Source organism: Brassica oleracea, chromosome C9, assembly GCF_000695525.1.
Source record: "Brassica oleracea var. oleracea cultivar TO1000 chromosome C9, BOL, whole genome shotgun sequence".
Classification (NCBI taxonomy): domain Eukaryota; kingdom Viridiplantae; phylum Streptophyta; class Magnoliopsida; order Brassicales; family Brassicaceae; genus Brassica; species Brassica oleracea.
In genome coordinates, this window is record NC_027756.1 from 2018068 (window position 1) to 2042011 (window position 23944).

At 33.1% G+C, this 23944-nt stretch overlaps 3 protein-coding genes across 3 annotated transcripts; all 3 read left to right on the top strand.

The window, feature by feature from the left end:
* Positions 1–4501: 4501 nt before the first annotated feature.
* Positions 4502–6832, top strand: LOC106317414 (RNA exonuclease 4-like). Its single transcript, XM_013755237.1, has 6 exons — positions 4502–4592; positions 4773–4924; positions 5039–5169; positions 5294–5721; positions 5866–5946; positions 6560–6832. Exons 1-6 carry the CDS (start codon positions 4552–4554, stop codon positions 6798–6800), a joined length of 1074 nt encoding a protein of 357 aa, XP_013610691.1. The 5' UTR covers positions 4502–4551; the 3' UTR covers positions 6801–6832.
* A 2142-nt stretch (positions 6833–8974) lies between these two features.
* On the top strand, positions 8975–12362 carry LOC106318572 (probably inactive leucine-rich repeat receptor-like protein kinase At3g28040). Its single transcript, XM_013756603.1, has 2 exons — positions 8975–10639; positions 10715–12362. Exons 1-2 carry the CDS (start codon positions 9105–9107, stop codon positions 12219–12221), a joined length of 3042 nt encoding a protein of 1013 aa, XP_013612057.1. The 5' UTR covers positions 8975–9104; the 3' UTR covers positions 12222–12362.
* Positions 12363–14866: 2504 nt separating this feature from the next.
* On the top strand, positions 14867–17650 carry LOC106313213 (WAT1-related protein At3g28050-like). Its single transcript, XM_013750970.1, has 7 exons — positions 14867–15270; positions 15359–15424; positions 15942–16055; positions 16169–16397; positions 16731–16892; positions 17003–17154; positions 17336–17650. The coding sequence occupies exons 1-7, from the start codon at positions 15080–15082 to the stop codon at positions 17526–17528; spliced, it is 1107 nt and encodes a 368-aa protein (XP_013606424.1). The 5' UTR covers positions 14867–15079; the 3' UTR covers positions 17529–17650.
* Positions 17651–23944: the final 6294 nt, after the last annotated feature.

A 23944-nucleotide genomic window follows, 5' to 3' on the forward strand; every position in this document is an offset into this window, starting at 1 on the left:
ACCCAACTTGTCTTCCTACCATTCTTCAGTTGAAACGCATATGTCGTTCCATTACAATATGGACAAGCTAATCTACCATTTGTAGTCCATCCAGACAACATCCCATAGGCAGAAAAATCACTTGTGGTCCACAAAAGCATCGCTCGCATCGTAAAATTCGTCTTCGTTGAACAGTCATACGTCCTCACTCCTGTTGACCACAAATCCTTCAACTCTTTTATCAATGGTTGTAGGAAAACATCCAGGGACCTTTTTGGATGGTTCGGACCAGGTATTAATATGGTCAAGAATAGATTACTACTACTAGCTTCATTCTGATCATAATTAAAACCTTCTCCATGTTGAAACCAGATATAGTAATTTGGCGTGAAACCTCTATTTATTAAATGCTTCCAAACATTTTCACGGTTTGCCAGTTTCGAATTGTTGCATTTCCGACAAGGACAGAACATCTTACCACTTTCTTGGGCGAGCGGTGTTGAATCTGCTTGATGCATAAATGTCTCCAGACCCGCAAGGTATTCTTTCGTCACTCTCCCGTTAGCATCTCTATGCATATGCATCCACTTCCGCAACTCGTAAATAGTCCCGGAGCCAGTCACTTTTTTTTCTTTCACGTTTTTTGTTGTTGGTGTGTTTAAAATGATGTTCAAACATCCATATTTATAGGAAATTTCGAATCTGGCAGTTGTAATTTTCCTATGAATTTACGACGAAAATTAATTAGGTGGCAAAAAAAAAACCTGTAACACCTACAAAGTTGGTGGATTCAAAATTTCCTCGCTAAATACACGTAAATTATTTCCTCGTAAATAACACGCGAAGTTTACGTTGTATTTACGAGGAAATAGTATTTCCTCGTAAAAGACACGTCAATTTACATCGATTTTACGACGAAACGCTTTTGTCGTTACTTTACGAAGAAATAACGATGACACTATTTTTCCACGTAAGTTCCTCGTAAAATCGACGTAAATTTACGAGGATTGTTTTTCTTCGTTAAATTTCCTCGCTAAGCATGTGTTTTCTTGCAGTGGCACATCATCTTTAGTGAACAAGAGTTGATGTTATTGAGATTTGTGAACGTACCGAAACTCGAACTAATTTGTACGTAATCTTTTAGGTTCACCGTGAGTTAGTTCTCTAGGTTGTTAGATATAGTGACCGGAGAAACAAAAATGGAAAGATTTTACAACTGTGTTTTAAGTTCTAGAATAATACTTAATTGATTCTCTGATAAATTATCTACATCCATAATATAATATCATGTGATTTCTCTAATATTTAACGCTTTTTATAAGTTTTAGTTTTTATTGCATTGTTTATATTGCATATTTAATTTCTGCTTAGGTTTACGAAAACAAAAACCAATTTTTTTCTTTTTAAATATTTCCGTCTTAGCTTGACTGTATTCTAACAAACTTGTTGTGTAACTTTAGTTTACTTGGACTCGGTCTTTTCTCTACTATTTTGATTTAATATATATTTGCAGTATGATTACAAGGTTCAAACTTAAAACTCTGAGCTATCACTGAGACGGATAATCAGCCCGTTGCAGTATCAGTATATTGTATTCACATAAGTTGCACACATATTATAATGTTTATTATACGAGGTTATATATAAGTATATCTCACCAGATAAAAAGCCAGTGTATATTTCTAGAAAGAGATCCATACTTTGTGTTTTTATTGAATTATTTCATATGTAATTTTATTTATTTGTTAATATATATATATGAATAGATGCAGTCATGAATCATGACAAAACAGCATTCGAGATACGGAGAATATACTTTCTTTTTCTATCTAAACGCATGTGCATGACCAACCATGCCATGCCGCCTATATATATAAATCTATATATTTACGTGTAACAAGAATTTTTTTCTTTTTCTAATGTAGTTGTATTGCAGATCTATGAAGGAGCAGTCTATGAAATATGCAAATAGACCAAATGCGGAGGTTCATTTCTGTATAGATATCCATAAATAATATAATTTAGTTTTGCGCAGAAGGTAAACTGAACTAAACGTGTTGGCGTTCTAGGTCTCTTTGCTTACCATTCGATCACAATGTCCCAGACATGTTCAATTTCATGAACAAAAGATGTGTACACAGAAAATGTGGAAAACAGTAGCATAAAAATTGTAGATTGTGATGTTAATTGAGGAGGAAATTTGATATGAATGAAAATAAGTCTGAGTACTTCAGGTCAAACGCTCACAGTTCTTTATATGCAACTTTGGACTCGTCAATATTGTTTTGTAATATATACAAATATAATCAAACTTTTGGTTTTAAATATTAAGAAAAAATAAATAAAGAATGGTTGATGGACTTGATCGTTCCAAACCATATATTTATCTATGTTTGAATCCACATATCAAATATTATGCTCACTTTTATAGTAAAATATTTGTAGCAAACATCGACGTTACTTATAGATTATAACGTAAACGGAATTTGGCATGTTTCATTTGTTCTACGTACGTACACCTTCGATGATTAAGGATAACTGACACGAACATGTTCTATTGCGGTTCCAATAAATAAACATGCTTCTTTTTGTCAAAATATAAACGTAAAAGGAAAAAGAGAAAACAGAAAACAATCAAATAACTGAAATCTTAGTAAGTTTAAAGCAAAACCATTGTAGTACTGGAGAAACTGCAGTGTAGATGTAGTACTGGGAAACTATAATGGAAGAAACGTGTTGAGGGAATATTTTCAACCAGAAAGAGATAGGTGTATATACATGGTCTGATACCAAAGGACCATTATCTTTTCGTTCTTTAGCACAATTTTGCTCATGACTAATACTTTTTATAAGAATTTGGAACCTTTTTGGATCAGACACTATAAATTAGAATCTTGGACTTGGCCCATTGATCGGTCAAAAGGTGGTCTCCTAAGTGTATGTTCCAAAAACTTTAAACCTCAAGAATGTCATCCTCTAGAGAAATAATTAAAGTAAAATTAGAGTTTGAAACATGTGTTATATTTATATATCATAGTGTTGTCTTATTTAAATCAACAATCTGTCACTCAATATTCCAGACATTATTTTAACGGCATTTCCATTGTATAGAAAATTCCTATTGTTTAATAAGAAACATGGTTGTTTGTTTCTAACGAATTCACACACACACGACTAATGAAAAGGAAGTACAGTAAACGTTCAAAACTTTGAAGCGGCAAACATAGAAAGAATTGCGAAGTGAAAATTTCACGGAACACAAATACATGTCTATCACACATGGTTAAAAAAAAGCCTTAGGCCTAAGCAGACGGTGATTCAGCACCTAGCCTCTAGAATGCGTAAACCGACATTTAGATTATAAGTTAAACAGATTAGACGTTTATAAATTATAATAATATATGTAATATTTTACAAAAATATCATTATTTACAAATGATAAATTTTATATTATTTTTATTTTTATAAAATTCTATATTATAATTTATGAATAATAAATGATATATTCTTTTTGTTTCATTTTAATTGGTTTTTAAGGTTATTGCACTAAAACTAAGAGAACTCAAAATTTTATATAATTTGTTTTGGTTCCATAAAACATTATTAAATAAAATTAATTCAACCAATTAAAAAAAAGAAAATACTTTGTAGTTGCTTACAAATGATAAACAACATTAAATTTTTGTATAGAACGTTTACTAAACAAAATAAAAATGTTAAAACAATAAATAAATTGAAATAATTGAAATATTATTTATTATTATAATATTGTAATGGTCTAGGCAGTGCAGAAGATAATCACCACATTCTTATAAATTTTAATTAGCGCATAAATGCCGCCTACACGGCGGCCTAGAAAGCTTTTTAGAACTACCATGCACGGTGTATAGGTCGAAGCATAATTCTTAATTTTCGATATTATTGTGATTTTGTTTCAAGTGAAGATCAAAACTCAGGAAATTGTTTTAATGCGTTTCTAAATCTCGTCTACCATTTTGCCACAGTCACGCAGACGGATTAGGATTTTCTTAGTAGTCCAATTTAGTGTTTCTGAACAGTACGCTACCTTTTGAAAAGATAAATACTTCAATTTTCTAATGTTTTAGTTGATAGAGAGTAGCATTATTTAAATGTTCTTAGTAGTATGTTTTGTTCCATGCAAATACTTGGCGGTCGTTTAGTTACCCATTGAGCCGTTCTTGTTTAAAAGCTCGTTGGGCATCAAAATTCACACACACTGCACACACATGCTAGTAGCATCTTCGTTATCGTCCGAACACAGGAGAACTAAAATTGTGATTCTTTTACCATGAGAAGCGACCCCACCGCATTAAAGCATCTACTTCAATTTGGGATTGTCTGTTCTCGTAATAATCTTATCAAAAATCTAAAAGGTCGTATATGAGAATGGTCAGCTCTGCTTTACTTTTCCTTCTTCTACATACATCTATAAATACCTTCGTACACCTTCTCCATTCTTCACACACAGCTATAATACAAAAGAATACTCATCAAAGCAGCTGTTTAACATCTCCTAATTAAGTTTTTTATTAGCATTTTCCGAGAAGTACCATGGATTACAGATCATCTATCGAATCATCAGAAACCCTAAGGTAACCATTTTTTTCATCATACTCGTGTTATAACTTATATTAAGCGTTCTAATAAAAATATTCTAAAGGAAGACTCATGGAGTGGCATGCAATATCAGACCCAAACCCAAATTCTATATGTGATAAACTGACGAAAACTAAAAAAAATAGGTAGACATATTTATATATGTACACGTGCAGGAACAAGTGCGCAGCTTGTTATAGGCAATTCAACAAAATGGAACATTTAGTGGAGCACATGAAGATCTCTTATCACTCCGGTCATGAGCCTACTTGTGGCGTTTGCAAGAAACATTGCCGATCTTTTGAGTCCCTCCGGGAACATCTCATAGGTAAATAAGAATATCTATATATATATATATATATACATATATAAAGATAAATATATCGTTTTTATATACACTATGCAATAGCATTTTTTATCTTTAATTTTGTAATGTCAATAGGACCATTGCCAAAACAAGAATGCAAGAACATTTTTAGCCTTCGCGGATGCAGATTCTGCATGATGATCCTCGAAAGCCCAAACGCTCGTAGGATCCATCAAGAGAGATGTCATTTTTCGAGCGTCAATGCTGTAATCTTCTTAGTTCATATCTCAATATACTTCACTTCTCATTTTTGCTTATTCTAACTTATAAAGAATCAGCCGCATGAAAGATATGTTCTTACATTTATATCATATAATTTCTTCATTTCAGGGATTGACGACTCGTATGGCGGCCTTAGGCCTAAGAGATAAGGCCTTAATCGACTACACGTCCTCGCGGTCTCCAAAAGTGGTGGCACTCTCTTGCAAGATGGTAGGAGGAGGAAGCGATGGGTCATTGGATCTATGCGCAAGGGTCTGCATAACTGATGAGAGTGACAACGTTGTGTTTCACACGTACGTGAAACCGTCAATGGTCGTGACGAACTATAGGTACGGGACGACTGGGATACGTCCGGAGAATTTAAGGGAAGCAATGCCGTTGAAACATGCTCAAAGAAAGATCCAAGAATTTCTTTGTAATGGAGAACCCATGTGGAAGATTCGTCCAAGAGGTGGGAGAGGGAGGATTCTCGTGGGACATGGGCTCGACCACGATCTTGACCGCCTTCAACTTGAATATCCTTCTTCCATGATGAGGTAACATTTCTATAAGAAACAGATAAAGAGAAAGAGGATACGTACTTATAACTATATTTCTTTCAATATAACCTATATTTTATGTTAGCTTGTTATATATCGTAGAATTTCTATATCATTTTGTATGTATACTGGTGTACGTAGGGATACTGCAAAATACCCTCCGTTGATGAAAACAAGCAAGCTGAGCAATTCTCTCAAGTACTTAACCCAAGCCTATCTCGGGTAATATATCTAGTTTTGTTTCTGTAATATTACTTTTGAGTCTAACATATATATTGGAAAGTGAATATAGATGCATGCATACGTTATGTATATTGAAACATATATATGTGAAGCAAATATTATCAATTAATTCTTTCTCTCTTTTTTTTTGGTAACTATTTAATTCTTTCTCAAAAAAAAATATTATCAATTAATTTATTTGGTGTTATGCTATTGATGCTTTGTATACGCTTAAAGTTATAAAGAATAGAGGATTCAAAACGTGAAAGATTCACATGTTTTAAAATATAGTCATCGACATCTACATATATATATTATATATATACCATATTATATATAGATTGTATGGCTAAACTATCCAACAAAAAAACGAAACACTTATTTCGTTTTCTTTTTTTTTTTTGCCAATCGCAAATTATTCAAATAGTACAACAGATTTTTTTTTGTATTTTAAATACTATGTATGAGTGTGTATGCCTCATATCATATGTTGCATATAATATATGTTCGTGTCTACGCATCGAATAAGTAATATAAAACATTTGAGATCAATTAGACACATTATCTGATGTTCAAGATTATTAACTAATGATGATTATTGATGTGCTTATAGGTATGATATTCATGTTGGGATACAAGACCCATACGAAGATTGTGTAGCGACGATGAGGCTGTACACAAGAATGAGATATCAGAAACACAAGATTGAAGCTTATCCTCAAGCTGCCGACTCACAGAACCGTAGCAATCAAGTGGCTTGGCGGCAGAACGAGGTCGAGAAGATGTCTCCTGATGAAATGCTCTCTATCTCTCGCTCCGACTATTATTGCTGGTGCTTGGACTCCCTCGCTTGATTTCTAAAACTATGGGGCTAATTTGAGTAATCTCTCACAACTACTACACAAACTCTTTTCGAGATTCTAATCTAGTAGCGTGGCGTTGAATAAGCATTATTTCTGATTTCTAATAGTATCTAAAATTTATAGTATGTTGTGTTTGATGCGGATATTGTTCTTGTACTCGTAAAAATGAATTGCTCTTAATTATTAATTACTTAAAAAACTTAATTACTAATCTCTTGTTAGCTTTCGTCTATAAATACACAGACATATAAAAAATATATATATATACATATAAAACGGTAACTATATATTTTTCTCTATAAACACACAAAAATAACGTAACTACATGGCCACCAGTCCACCGTAATTTGAAGTTTCAAATATTATCATTTGAAAAAACTGAGTTTCACTCTGTAACAAGACGGTATTTGGCATGAACCAGGAAGAATATCTTGAAAGATGTAAATACAATAATTATTGAAAAACGACCAAGATTTGAGAACATGCTCCGTCTCCAAGCATCAGACACCAGCTCTGATCTTCAATATATTTTTGGCACTGTTTGGTAATATTATTGCGCAACGATGGAATCGTGGAAAATATAAAATAGAATGTAATGCAATTATAAAATTGTAAATAAATAAAATATTGACGAGCAAAATTACAAAAGAAACACGTATGTACCTCCACCTGACCTCCACATATTTTGAATATTATCGTGATTGTCATTAACATTTATTTACACATAAATATATACACCAATTAACGTATTATATATGATGGTTTTAGTTATATCGTGACATTGTTAAAAATAAAAGTTATTCCGTGACAAAAAAAATGATGGTTTTAGTTATTTTTAATTAAAAAATTTGGTAACGAATAATTTGATATTTGGTTTTATAGTGCTAATGGCTATAAGTTTGTAGGCTTTTATCCCTGTAAATATTTTTTTCGTCGTTTCTCCCTATTTATATGTATATTGCAATTGTTGTTCTCTAATATAATTAATGAAAACAGTAGGTAAGCAAAACTAAAGACAATCACAACTTCGTAGCAATTGTGCTTCCAAAAACAAATGTCTCTAATCAAGAAACAAATCAATCTTCCTTTATTAATACTAATAGGCTTTAATCTTAAAGAGCCTAGTTTATTAGTTCGTAATTTGAACCTAAGTGAGAGAGGCGGAGAGGAGAAGTACAGGGACAAAAAGACAGATAAGAGCATGATTATCCGAGGTCCTTAGTGGGTTTCTTAGTGTGTGGGCTTCCACAAAACTCTTAAGGATCGGTTACAAAAACTACTAATTAAGAACCGATTTTAGTGAGTTTCTTACACTGTTCGCGGATCCCACTGACACGTGGCGGTCCGCGATTGGTTTGTTTTTTATTTTATTTTTTATTTTATTTTTTAAAACTAAGAAACCCATTAGGGATAATCATGGCCTAAGCTAATTGTGCGGTGGACTTTACACATAACATTGTCAGTCACGAGTCTTTCTCTTTGTAATAGCACCAAACCCTATGTTTGTTCTTTTCTTCTTTCCTTTTTGTTTGATCACATTTTATTTGGATTCTCAAAATTCATAATTCTCTATCTCTACTGACCAAACCCTTGTAATGTGACCCATTATCTCATCTCGTCCAATTCTCGTGATATATGACTTTCTACTCTATTATTATTACGTGCAACCCGGGGCAATAGTATACCTATACCATTTTATAAATGATATCAATGGTTGCACTCCATGGATTTTATTTGAATGATCGTCTGAATATCTATGTTGGTTGGATGCAAACTTGATAACTATAACAGTCAATTGACCCGTTGTAAACATCAAATTAGTTTTCATTTCGACTTACGAAAAAAAAAAGAGTGTTGTCCACTAAATGTTAAATGGTTGTGATTTTAAATGATAGAATGATTGTGATTTATATCATTTTAAGTGTTTAAAACAACTACCACCAAAAACCTCGTAACATGCTATTAGTTTTTTTTTTTTTTTTTTGGTCAAGCTATTAGTTATTTTCATTTTAACTATTAACACGTGAAGACATATATTGGGAAAAAAACGAATAAACCGGACATTTTTGGTTAGACCGGTGTAAAACATGTGGTCCACTTGGCCTTAGGACCATATGCATAACTCGATCTAGTTGTTGCCTTCTTCTAGCAAACTTCGGATTCTTACACCCACAGACACTTCGAGTTTCTTCCCATTGGCACAAAACTCAACTCATCTCTTTCTATCCATCTTCAAAATGTCATAACTCTCTCCTCTCACCCTTCAAGAAATATATTTGCAGAGAATCCATTGTAATGGGAGATCACAGAAGAAAAACTATCTCAGTTACTCTGTTTCTTGCAATGACATTGATATCACTCATCAACGGCGATAACAACTCAATCCAGCTAAACGACGACGTTTTGGGTCTCATAGTCTTAAAATCAGACCTCCACGACCCATCTTCACACCTGGCGTCTTGGAACGAAGACGATGCCTCTCCTTGCTCATGGAGCTACGTCAAATGCAACCCCAAGACATCTAGAGTCACCTACCTCTCCCTCTCCGGTTTAGGACTAACCGGAACAATCGGTCGTGGGATCCAAAAGCTTCAGCACTTAAAGACACTCTCACTCTCCAACAACAACTTCACCGGAAACATCATGTCTCTCTCCAACAACAACAACCTCCAGAGACTCGATCTTAGCCACAACAATCTCTCCGGTACAATCCCATCTTCTCTCGGTTCAGCTAAACACCTCAACTTAACCGGAAACTCCTTCTCCGGTTCACTCTCTAACGATCTCTTCACCAACTGCTCATCTCTCACGTATCTTTCTCTCTCTCACAACCTTCTCGAAGGTGAACTCCCAAGTACTCTGTTCCGATGCTCTGTTTTGAACACTCTCAACCTCTCAAGCAACCGTTTCTCCGGAAACCCTAGTTTCGTTTCCGGGTTGTGGAAGCTAGAGAGGCTAAGAACGTTGGATCTATCGTTCAACGCTCTCTCCGGAACGTTACCTTTGGGGATACTCTCTCTGCATAGTTTGAAAGTGTTGCAGCTACAAGGGAACCGGTTCTCAGGACGATTGCCTTCAGACATTGGACTCTGTCCTCATTTAAACAGAGTTGATCTGAGCTTCAACCGTTTCTCAGGCGAGGTTCCGACGACTCTTCAGAGGCTGAGGTCTTTAAACCATTTAGATTTGTCCAAGAACTTGCTCTCCGGTGGCTTCCCGGTTTGGATTGGTGACATGACCGGTTTAGTACACTTGGATTTCTCCAGAAATGAGTTAACCGGAGCCCTTCCTTTTTCAGTTGGTACCTTGAGGTCTCTAAAGGTTATAATCTTGTCAGAGAACAAACTCTCCGGCGAGATTCCGGAATCTTTGGAGTCCTGTAAAGAGCTTGTGAGTGTTCAGCTCAAGGGAAATGGCTTTGTTGGTAGCATTCCAGAAGGTTTATTCAATCTTGGTTTACAAGAAATTGATTTTTCAGGCAATGGTTTAACCGGTTCGATCCCTCGAGGCTCAAGTAGACTCTTTGAGTCACTAGTAACACTTGATTTTTCGTGTAATAGTCTCAGTGGAAACATACCTGGTGAAGTAGGGCTATTCAGCAACTTGAGATACTTAAACTTGTCATGGAACAAGTTTAACACAAGAGTTCCTCCAGAAATAGAGTTCCTACAGAATCTGACAGTCTTGGATCTCAGGAACAATGCGTTGATCGGTTCGGTTCCAGCTGATATATGTGAGCCTCAGAGTCTAGAGATCCTTCAGTTGGATGGTAACTCACTAACCGGTTCTATACCGGAAGGAATTGGAAACTGCTATTCTCTTAAATTATTGTAAGTCTCTATTCTATTTTGAGTAACCTTATTTGCAAATGTTTTCCCCTAATGATTATAAGTTTCTTTTTGTAGGAGTTTGTCTCATAACAATCTTACCGGTCCCATTCCTAAGTCACTTTCAAACTTACAAGAGCTAAAGATAGTCAATCTAGAAGCCAATAAGCTTAGCGGTGAAGTACCAAAAGAGCTAGGGGGTTTGCATAATCTGTTATTGGTTAACATATCGTTCAACCGACTCATTGGAAGGTTACCTAATGGAGGTGTGTTCCAGAGATTAGACCAGAGTGCTCTTCAAGGAAACTTAGGCATTTGCTCACCCTTGTTGCGAGGACCTTGCATGATGAATGTTTCAAAGCCTATTGTCATCGATCCGAACTCGTATGGCAACAGGAATAACAATGAGGGAAGGCATGGAAACCGTACAAGCAATGGCTCTAGCAAGTACCACAATGGAATGTTCCTTAGTGTTTCAGTTGTTGTAGCTATATCAGCGGCTATACTCATCTTCTTGGGAGTCATAATCGTAACGCTGCTTAATGCATCGGTGAGAAGAAAACTTGCGTTTGTAGACAACGCGTTGGAGAGCATCTTTTCAGGGTCTTCCAGATCTGGAAGAAGCTTAGTGGCCGGGAAGCTTGTTATGCTAAACACAAGAACGTCGCGGTCGTCGTCTTCGTCTCAAGAGTTTGCTAGAAACCCTGAGTCTCATCTCAATAAAGCTTCAAGAATAGGTGAAGGAGTTTTTGGAACAGTCTACAAGGCACCGTTAGGAGAACAGGGGAGTAACTTGGCTGTAAAGAAACTTGTCATGTCCCCGATTATCGAAAACCTAGAAGATTTTGATCGAGAAGTCCGAATCTTGGCGAAGGCGAAGCACCCTAATCTAGTCTTGATCAAAGGGTATTACTGGACACCTGAGACGCAGCTTCTGGTGTCTGAATACATTCCAAATGGAAACTTGCACTCCAAGTTACACGGAAGAGAACCCTCGGCGCCGCCTCTTTCTTGGGATGCAAGATACAGAATCATCCTCGGTACAGCCAAAGGACTCGCTTATCTCCACCACACATGCCGTCCAACAACCATCCACTTCAACCTGAAGCCATCCAACATCCTCCTCGACGAAAAATACAACCGTAAAATCTCTGACTTCGGACTATCTTGTCTTGTAACACAAGACGGGAACACGATGAACAACAGGTTTCAGAACGCTTTAGGTTACATCGCGCCTGAACTAGAGTGTCAGAACTTAAGGGTCAACGAGAAATGCGATGTTTATGGGTTTGGGGTTCTGATACTCGAACTCGTGACTGGTCGGAGACCCGTGGAGTACGGTGAGGACAGCTTTGTGATACTTAGCGACCATGTTAGGGTTATGTTGGAACAAGGGACTGTGTTGGAGTGTATTGATCCCACGATGGAGGATGAATACTCTGAGGATGAGGTTTTGCCTGTTGTGAAACTTGCTCTTGTATGTACTTCTCAGATACCTTCAAATCGGCCTACAATGGCAGAGATTGTTCAGATCTTGCAGGTCATTACTTCTCCTGTTCCTCACAGGATGCTGGATAGTTTCTAAATAATTTGGATAGTTTCTAAATAATTATGTATTAATTTAAATTTACCATTAGATTCTTGTATTTTTTTCTTTTCTTTGTTTTTAAGAAAATAAACTTTTTGTAGAAATTGCTTTCTTCCACAATGCTACGTTTCATCATCATCATACCTACCATTGAACATTGAGTAGGCTTTTTTCCTATAAATCAAACATGTTTTTGTAAGATAACAAAATGTATCCTAATTAGCAAATAAAATTTCTTATCTAGTGGCTAGAAAGCCTAGAATGAGGTAAGAAAAATTATTCTTTTTTTTTTGAACGGCTAGGTAAGAAAGATAAACGCATTTAATTTTATGAAAGGTTGTTTTCTATTTCCCCTTTTGTTTTCGACATTCTTTTCCATTATCTATAATAATAAAAAGCTTCCGTATTCTTATAGTATTACTTGTGGGGCAAAAAGTCCTATCACTAATTGAAATTTTACGCTGTAGTTTTCTATCAAGTTGATTCACACAAACACAAGCGTATCACGACTACTGTATTGTTTTCTTTTTTCTTTTGTTATTTTCCTATATTGCTGACGTAAAAGTCATACCCAAATGTTACTTCTTGCATATAGTTTGGTCAGAATATTGAAAATTTTAGTTTGAACTATCTTTGTAAATTTTTTCTGTGGCGAAAATGTAAAATCCATAAATCAACTAAAACATACTTTACAAAACATAGTACATAAAATCTCTATCTAAAATTAAATCAACAAATTCTTGAAGACAATTCATTATTATGTCTATAGTTATTCTTTTTGTTTCATGGTTTCCATATGTATTTCCGCTTGCAATTTTCATTTAGAACACAATCATACTAGATTGACTTTTAATGAGCTAACTAGATCTCGATCCGCGCAGCCGTGAGGGTTTTTGTTTTCATTTATTTTTATATAAATATTTTGTTTTCAATTCTAAATTGGTATATATTATAATATATATATATGTGTCTATCAAGTTTTAAAACATAATAAATTTACGGTATATATTTTTCATTAAACAGATTGTTTCAAACTTTCACATGTATTTGTATCTTCTTCTATATATATATTTTCGGATTATTATTTCATTGTTAAGATCGTAACTATATATATAAAGATTAGTAAAATATTGTTATACTGTCATATTCAAAGATATTGTAACATTTCACAAATTTAGAAAGTTTTTTAAAAAATAAACTTTTCACTTCATAGATTTATATTATCGAGTAAATAATTAAACATTTAGTTTTTGTTTAATTTTTAAAATAAACTATATAGTTTAAAATTTATTTTCATTGGTTTAAGGTAGTAAACATTAATCATTGTTAGATAATATAATTTTTGTTATTTAAAAAAAATCTTTATAATTTTAAAAGTTAACATCGACAAATATGGATGTATAATATTACAACATTAAATTATATCTATTTAATTTATATTATTTATAAATCCAATGGATCATCTATTTTTTTATCCAATTATTGATAGCCTAATAAAAATTTCTGGTAGACCTAAAATTTAAATGATAAAGTTAGAGATTAAATGTAACATGACTTTCTAGGAATAGGTCCATTAGGTCCATTTTTTAAAAAAAATCACACATGAATCAAAGTTGTGACTTCTGTTTTAATATAAAAATCACACATGAATCAAGTCACATGAATCAAAGTTGTCCTTCTGTTTTAATATATAAGATTAAGTAGGATTTATTTTATGGCGTGTGGAAGATGCACTCATCCGTTATAAACCAACAGCCTAAACCATGTGTTTTGGTGTTGAATTATAACATAGAGAATTCGTTAGGACTGGACTGTTTTTCGTGATAATGATACAAGATCATATAATGTCATGTTGGTTTATAACACTTAACCACAAAGTCCACATCGGTACGGGATATCATCCATACAGGCTGTAGCTGACTTTTTCGGGCTCCCAAACACAAAATATATATTTAGCCCTTCAATTACTTATTATGGAAAAACATTAAATTTATGGGGCAAAAAATCGAATACTCAACTTTTTGTACGAAAAAATTGGACAAAAATCAGTAGAACTAACTACACTTTGTTAAAAAAATTAACCTTTAAAATACTTATACACATCAGAACCCCAAACATTTACTTATCAGTAGTGATAATGATTACGTTTCTAGCTAATCTACCATTTCTTAATGATATCTGTAGATCACTTGTCATTATTCTATCATGTATAACAATCTTTTCTGCTTAACAATTCATACCATTTCGTGTAGTATTGGAAAACATATATATTATTAAGATATACATCGAAGCTTTAAGATGTACTCATGTGTAGAACTAAAATAATTTACTTATCTGCTAATAATTTCTTAAGACAAGTTGTTCTAAAATAACAGAAAGATGAGAAGTGCTTAAAATTCTGAATTAATTAATCCACAGGCTAGTAATAATTTATATATTCTGGAGCTTGAAACTCATCCATACATGATACTTAAAATATGACCATCTCAAGGGTTGTCATACTCAACACTCCATACATTTTTATATAAGAAAATGAATTTAAGCTACAATTTTAAATTAGTGGGCTAAATATTTGGACAAGAATAAAAAAGTACAGAAAATACATGTGACATGGTATTTTTTTCTGCTTTACTTACCATCTTTCACAAGTGTGCGTACACAATACACATCTGCTGAAAATCTAGCTTTCACCCACTCACACACACTATTTTAGTATTTTTCTTCTTGTCTTCCCCAAAAAACAGAACAACTCTGTTTCTCATCTTTACGAAAAAAATATATACACTTCTTCGAATCTCCACATCTACACAATTAGTAACAGAGAGCGGAAGAGGAAGTAGAGAGAGAGAGAGGAGATGGCGGGAAAATACTTTCAGAGAGAGGTGTTGCCCGTAATGGCGCTGGTGATAATGGAATGTGCCAACGTTGGTTTAAACACTCTGTTCAAGGCAGCGACCTTGCAAGGCATGAGCTTCCATGTCTTCATCGTTTACTCTTACGGTCTTGCTGCTCTTCTTCTCCTTCCTTCTATTTTCTTCTCCTCCAGGTTAGGGTTCGTCTCTTTCTCCTTTACGAATTTGAGCTAAAGTGTTCTTCTTGAAATAGAGAGTGATGGGTTCTTGTTAATTTGACAGATCAAGAACTCTTCCACCGATGAATTTCTCAATTCTCTACAAAATCTTGGTTCTAGGGTTAATTGGGTAAAATTTCATCTCTCCATATATTTTCAGTTTTAAAACAGAACACCCTCTGAACGGGTAAGATCCTGAAATCAAGAACTCATTTGCATCAGAGTTCTTGAAAACTCTTAGATTTTTCTTACCCAATCTTAGAGACACTTAGCTTAAAGTTGCTTCCAAAAGCTGCTACTGTTCGGCAAAAATCTAACCCTATACTTTTGTCCTTTTTTCTTTATTGTGAATTATTTTTATTTTTGGAGGTTTTTTTTATGATGGAATCTATTATTTAGTTATATGAATAAATTAAATAAAATCGTCTTAAATATTTAAATAGACGCTGTTCAAACGTATTGATCCATTTAATTCTAGGAAACGTTTTCATGCAAAAGTCTAACACCATTTATTTTGTTGTCCCTTTTTAATAAATTTGTTTTTTGTAGTTTTTGGAAGGGGTTGCTTTCATCTTCGTAATAATCGAAATGTGTATTATTTTGTTAATACGAATTAGTTGATAAAAAATCGTGTTAAAATAATATAGATGCTGCTCAAACATAATGGGGTACACAGGAATTAATTATAGCTCTCCAACACTTGCTTCTGCGATCAGCAACCTCACTCCTGCGTTTACCTTCTTGCTCGCCATCCTTTTCAGGTTGTTTGCGTATCCCTCTTTATATATTCGTTTTACACTATCAATTGCCTAAAATACCATCGGCCCATTGAGCGTATTTGGGCCTCTAAAAATTCTTTGGGGTTTGGTTGTAGGATGGAGAGTGTATCTTTCAAGAGAACAAGTAGTGTGGCTAAAATGTTAGGAACTGTAGTTTCCATTGGAGGAGCATTTATAGTGACTCTTTACAATGGACCTGTGGTGATCTCTATGTCACCACCGTCTGTATCTTTGAGATCACAGTCCACAAACCATAATTGGATCATTGGCGCTGCGTTCCTTTCCGTCGAGTATTTCATGGTTCCTTTGTGGTACATTGTTCAGGTCTTGACTTTAATCAACTTTATTTGCACATATAAACGGCTGATCCTGAAGTGATTTAGATCTCAGTACACTAGTAAAATGACACATTCATTGGTACGGTACGGTATATTTAGGATTAGGAAAAATGTCTTTAATAGATAATGAAGTTTTTCTACAGAAAAAAAAAGAATAACAAGTTTTTGAGATTTTATAAATACGGGTCTGACAAATCTTTAGGTATTTGGCTCAGTTATGTTATCTCTCTAAGTGTTATTGCTTTTTCGTGTTTAATTCGCATGAAATAAACTCTCTATATATGTTTTTTTTTATGATCTTGATTTTTTGCTTTTGTAGACTCAAATCATGAGAGAGTATCCATCCGAGTTCACCGTTGTTTGTTACTATAGCTTAGGCGTGAGCTTTTGGACCGGGCTTGTCACATTGTTCACTGAAGGGAGTGACTTGAATGCATGGAAGATAAAACCAAATGTAGCCTTAGTGTCAATCGTTTGCTCGGTGAGAACATATAACTAACTGATTCATGTGTGTTTTAGTACTAGACACTTTGAGTATAATTAGTGAGTAACAAGGATTTTTTTTGTTCTTAAAACTATATTTATGTTTAGGGAGTTTTTGGATCTTGCATAAACAATACAATCCATACGTGGGCGTTGCGGATCAAGGGGCCTTTATTTGTTGCAATGTTCAAGCCTCTGTCGATTGCTATTGCCGTTGCAATGGGTGTGATCTTCCTCCATGATTCTCTCTACATTGGCAGGTGAATAAAACTCAATAGTAGAAAGTGTTGTACATCCAAATATATTCTATAGTAGTTTTCCAATATTGGGCAAGGCATTTTCTTGATGTCTAGCAAAAGGTTCTTGTCAATATTTCATTTTCATCTCTACTCAACTCACTTTTGTGTTTCGATTTTTGTGCTTGAATGTTGTTGATCTCAGCTTGATCGGGGCAACGGTAATAACGACCGGTTTTTACACTGTGATGTGGGGGAAAGCTAAGGAAGCGGCCATGGTCGAAGATGACAACAAGGCTAACAACGAGGATGCCACCAACGAAGCTGACCTTGATTCTCCATTAGCTTCACAGAAGGCTCCTCTCTTGGAAAGTTACAAGAACGACGAGCATGTCTAAGTATTATCTACTAGTCACGATAGTTCTCTATACATATGCGTATGTGAATGTGGACGTCTTTATAATTTATTTTAAGACGCAAATGTGATATTTAATTTTAGGAATCAAGTCTAATTAACGTATCATATCAAAATTTCTGAATGCTATAAAAACCAATTAATTTACGTGCATCAGTTGAGAATTAATCATCTTCTTTTTTTTTGTTTTTTGTTTTGCTGACTATCATCTTCTCCTTGATTTTCTCAGCTTTATCTTCACCATTATCAGTCTATCAACTCATTCAAGATCGTTCTAGGTAGACATGTGGGTTCGGATTTGGTTAGTCGGTTTATTCAGATTGTTAGTTAGTTTTCTTAGTTAATTTAAAATAAAAAATATGCCGAATTGAACTGAAATAAATTTTGATTTGATTTGTTTCCGGTTAATTCGATTTTGTAATATTGTTACCCAATTAAATTGAAGTTTTAGAGTTTAGTTAAATTCGAATAATTTCGCTTAGCTCAATTTAAAATATTGGTATAAGTCAGTTTTTATTTAAATAAAATTGAAAACTGTACAAAATCGAACCAGTACTCGAATTAATTTTGTAAAAAAAAATACCGTTCCGTTCAAAACCTTCGCTTCGAAACAAGACCCTCTCCCGCTCTCTTTCTCCTCCATCGGAACCTTCTCCAGCGACAACAACGCGCTCTTCCTCTCCCCGACCCCGTCTCTCGCCCTTCTTCAGCTACAGGCTCAGCTCTGCGACGTGGTGAAGAAAGAAGGGGTTGAGGCGGTTGACGTGGCTAGGGCTCGTATGGCTGAGGCGTTCTCTATTTTGAGGGAGTTGAAGATGCCCGTGAATGGTTATGCTGTGGAATGTGGATATTGGTCTTGTTGAGTTCTCTCCTGTTCGTGAAGTTTTCTCCTTTGGTCTTGGTGATAACAGTTTGGAGTCTTGATTGTCATTTTAGCTTTATTGGTTTTCATGTAATGTTAACTGTTGTATCAATTTAGTTCTCAAAAAAAAAAAAAAAACTATTGTATCAATTTATATCTGAGGTATTGGTATTTGATATCAATTCAGTGTTGTACAAAAGCTTCGATCTTGATGATATCGTGTTAACTGATGGACGTGCATAAGCTATATGTTCTTTAAAATGGTTGCTGAAGACAGCTTATTATGTTTATTGTAAAAGAGTCATATTTTTCCTCTGCAGAGCTTCTTTACATGGTAAAAGAGTGATCAGTACTATTTATATCAGTTAAATAAAAAATTTGTGTGTTGTATTGAGTATTAATTGTATAATCTCTATATATGTAACATCAGTGATGTACTTATTCATGTGAAAAGGTAAAATAATGTTTTTACCTTTGTCAATTTATGAACCAGGGGCGAAGCCAGAAGATTTACTCTATGGATGCATCATTTTATAAGAAAAAACTTTAGAAGGAATCGAAGTTGAAAACTATGGGTGCACAATATAGTTTTTACCAATTTAGCTAACAAATTCAATTGGTTTTAGGCTTAAATATACAAAGCATTTGATTGATTCCTATCCAGCCCAAGTTTTGCTATACAATTTTTTTCATCTTCTTAGGTTATTTTAATATCGTAAAGAGCTTCCATTTTTGGAAACTAGCTACACAATATACCTGGAGTACAATCGTACTACAAGGGTGTAAATGGTGCTGGAGTTATAGCTGAATTCAATTCAAAAAGGTTAAAAACTTGTAAAAGAGAAAAAAACTTGTGGATAAAAGACAAAAGTATAAAAAGACAAAACTTGTAGAAACAGACAAAGTTGCCAACTGCGAGAAGAAGGGATTGATACTCTGGATTTGATTCAACTGACAAGTCTAACATGGCCTTAAAGGAAGGGCTGGCTGAGCCGAATAAGACGCTGAACCGAAGGTTGAAGATTGTATATTATTTAGCTAAATTGCCAAAACCGAAAAAAAAACAGTATGGGAATACAGAATTATGATAAGTATATATTTTTGTAACTATATTTTATATTTGGTATGGAATAGTGTAATTTTGAAAAATTAATAAATGTTTTAGGATTATTAGGAATGGACATGATTACTTGTTTCTTTTTTTTTGTTTTCATCGTATACGATTACTTGTTATTCGTCCGTATTTGCTGCTTAATCGTATTTGGAACCGTAAAATCGAATACTCGTTTTGATTCGCTTGAATAACAAGTCATTTGTTTAATTATTTACAAGTACAAAACATGTAACATATATTAAAATAAAAGTAACTATTTAGTATTATTGGTTTGTTACCCATAAGTTTTTTACCCATTGTTTTAAACAGTTTTTTTTATAAAATATGGTTGAATAACTCGTTTATATGAAAATGTTATTGTATACAGGATGTGGATGGAAGATTTTCTTTTTCCCTCGTGTTATCTTGCATCGACTTACAACATATGAGAAATAAAGAAAGATATTTTTCTAAAATAAGAGCATTGTTTTGTATAACCAAAACTATATAAAATAATATATAACTATTTTTAGAAAAAATAAATAAAAGGAATTGTCCTTCGATATTTTAAAACCTTGTATTGCAAGAGGACAGACGTTACTTTTGTTGTGTTTTAACGCCGGATATATTGGCATTCTTGGAGTAAAACATCCGACTTTAAGGTTTGTAATCTATTTGAACTATTCAGCTATTGATTTCAAATCCAGTAATTTAACCGAGATAAAAAAATTAAGAGGTTTATCCATTCTATAATTATTCCGATAGTACAAATCATTCTATACCAATAATAAAAGAAGCAGACATAACTTTTTATGTGTATCATCTATTGTAAACACCACACATTGATTTGTTTTTTGTGATAGAATATTAAACATTTATACCTTTTGGACCAAATAAGACATATACTGTATTTTGATTAGGACGTGGTTATATTAATGCGACAATCTCATTTTGAACAATATAACCAATTCAAGTTGTAAATTAGGGTTGCAACTACCAAAAGTTCGGTTCGCAATTTTTTTTGTTTGGGTTGTGAGTTACTACGAGAAACCTATTGAATTTCATTTGGCATATCATATAGTATTTCTATAAAAACAAAGTTTGAACAAACATAACAAATTTTTTTTTGCAACGTTTTTTTCTGACAATGGAAACCAAAAAATTACATGTATCCCTCAGGATTATAGCACCAACAGCTCGAGTCACAGACGACTCGCATTGATTAAAAGAAAAAAAACTGATACTAAAGTTAAAATTGTATTTGCTAGTAGACGGCCGCTGATACTAACCTTCTTTGATCTAGCAATATTTTTTCCGAATCAAATATAGATCATTGACTAAGTAAATGATTATATTGCAAATCTAACCACAATGCAGATCCCATTATTATGATATATGTGGTATCTATTATAGCTAGATTATGAGAACCCGGAAGATTTTATCATGAAATCCCAAGTCCAATTACCAGAATCAAAGAAAGCAAAAAACTTCGAAATATATATTTAATATTATGTACACATTATTATACAATCATGGCCAGAGAGGCCATACCACATGTTATAGTACAATTTCACATGTTACAATGCCAATGAAAATTCACAAAAACTAAAAACATTAGCTTAAGAGTTGAAGACATGTCCCATGTTCACTTTGGCTTATCTCTTCAATATCTCCTTTATTTTGCATTTGCTTGGTTGCTAGGACACACTCACATACAGCCACATGAACTGCCAATGACCCATATGTTTCTTTAAAGTCCAAAAATAGTAGTAATAAAACCCACATTGTTCTTTTTACATGTACTAGTCGTTTCTGTTTGTGCTGATTTTTTATTTTCTACTATTTGAATCATGACATATAATTCAAAAAGAGATGGTGTTTATTAGGGATATATATCTGACATCGAAAATTTTAAGAAACATTAACTAATATATAAAAGGTTATGGTCAATCCACTAATTACCAATTGGTTTTAAGTTGGAAGCCCATAATAAACCTGAATCTAACATGGTATCAGAACTCAGATCCTAAATACTCAAACTCCTAATTAATATTAGCCCTTCCGACCGGGTATAAAGGTCGTGTTAAACTCGCTCGACCGAGTATAAACGTCTTAAAAGTTCAGAGATTTCTGACCGATAAAAACCATCATCTCGAGGAGGAGTATTAGGGATATATATCCCACATAGAAAATTCTAAGGGACATTATAAAAAGTTATGGTCAATCCATTAATTACCAATTGGTTTTAAGTTGAAAACTCATAATAAACCCGAATCTAACAGTGTTAACGCCCACAAAACATACACATACGAGTTTATATACCATATATAAAGGCATCTCTAATGCAACACTATCTTTTTCCAGTTTTTCCTCTAAATAGTGTAATTTTATTATAAAATTGGATTTGCATGGTCTGAATGTATTAATGAAAATGTTAAATATACTACCCAAACGATTAACCTTTTTAACAGAACCATTCACCAATTTACCGATGCGTATATTTATTTGGATAATCGTGATTTACTTCAACTCTTAATAAATACTGAAAGGGGCATACTGGCTCTACGTTACTTGATCTTGGATCCCACTGTTTGAAAGCCTTACTAATATAAAATAATTTTGAACATTTACAATAAAAAAAGGTATATAACTGAAACTAACGATCATTCAAGAAATCGAGATCTGATGATGCCCGAGGTTCTAGGGTAGAGAACATAGAGATGTTCGAGTATGTACTATATATTTATGAAAAACAATAGATAAAAGACTCATTTGACTTCTAAGCAGTTAAATACTGCTTGATTGACGAAATTGACCAATCAAAACATATTTGTTATGATGGAAAATAAGAATTCAATAATTTAAAAAGTAGAACCCCACCGATTGCATATGAAAAATCGTAAAAGCATCGATCACGAATTGCTTTATTACATTATTGACAAAAAACTAATTATAATAAGCAATATATATATAGTATATACCAAAATGAATATATGAATGAGAATTTTTTTTTTTTAACAACAAAACTAAAATTTACTTATCAGTGAGACTGCTGAGGAGAGAGCACGTGGCTCTACCGGTGACATATTCTCTCTGTTCCACAAATATAGATTTTTTAGTATTTTTACACAAATGAAAAAAACACATTAAACTACCATAATAAATATATCGTTTTCAGTAATTTTTAATTTTTAATAACTTTTAACCAATAATAATTCAACAAAGTCAATTAATTTTTTTTAAGTTTACAATTTTTCATAGAAAACACAAAAAATATATTGTTTTGAAACAAATTTTTTTTCTAAAAAATCTATTTTAATGGAATGGAGAAAGTATTATATATTACAATTTAATATACCACATGAAGTTTTTTTTAAATAGTTTGTTGGCCAAGAAATTAAAATCTTTAAACCTTTTTTTTGTCAACTAAAATCTTTAAACATAATAGTAAATGCTAAGTGGAAGGAATCCCTATAAGCAAGAAAACTCTAATTATTGAAAATTATAATTTCCGTAATATTTAGTATTGATTCATGTTCTATAAATAATTTGTTTCAAAAATAATTTTTTTTAACATATATCATTTTATATTTTAATGCACCTTTCATTATGTAATATTGATAAATTATAATTTTTTACAAAAATTAATTATGTTTCTTAAACGTCTATTGGCTAAAAACTGTAAGAACATAGTTAATCATAAAATATAATATTTATAATCAAATTAAATATATTTTATTAATATGTATGAAACTCTAAAACAAATATCATTTGAAACGGACGAAGTGTCGATTTAGTCGTATATGCATTTAATTATTACAAATGTTGCCAAATAAAATTGTGCTATATATTCAAAATAATATCTCAGAGTGTGTTACTATTTACCAGCTATATAACGCGCGTTTTAGGCGAACTGCTAATTGAATCTGGTCAACATATAGCTAGCACATAAGCATGTCATAAGAGACTAATATTAAGTGAATTAACACGTGAGTTTTATAACTTTTGTAGCTGTATTGAAAGTTTAATAATATTATATACAATCTAAAGTCAAACTCGTTAAAGTCAGTATTTATCCACCGTTTATTTCAGTATTTTAATCATTATTGTGATAGATATTAATATGATCATACAAAATAAACAGTACGTTTTAATATAATAGTTTATGGACGCAAAATAGAAACTACCCATGTGCTTTCATTCATTTATGCTGTTACTGTCTTTTTCTTATAATACTTGAAAATAGAGACTTTAACTTTACTCTTTTTTTTTCCTTTTTTTTTTGTTGCTCAAAAAAAAAAAACTTTACTCTTTTTATTTTCATTGAAAGTAATTAACTGTACATTAACACGTCTTTTCTTTTCAAGGTAACTTTTATGCTTTAAAACAAAATGGAGTTCCAGATGACAAAAAAAAAAAAAAAAAAAAAAAAAAGGGGTTCCAA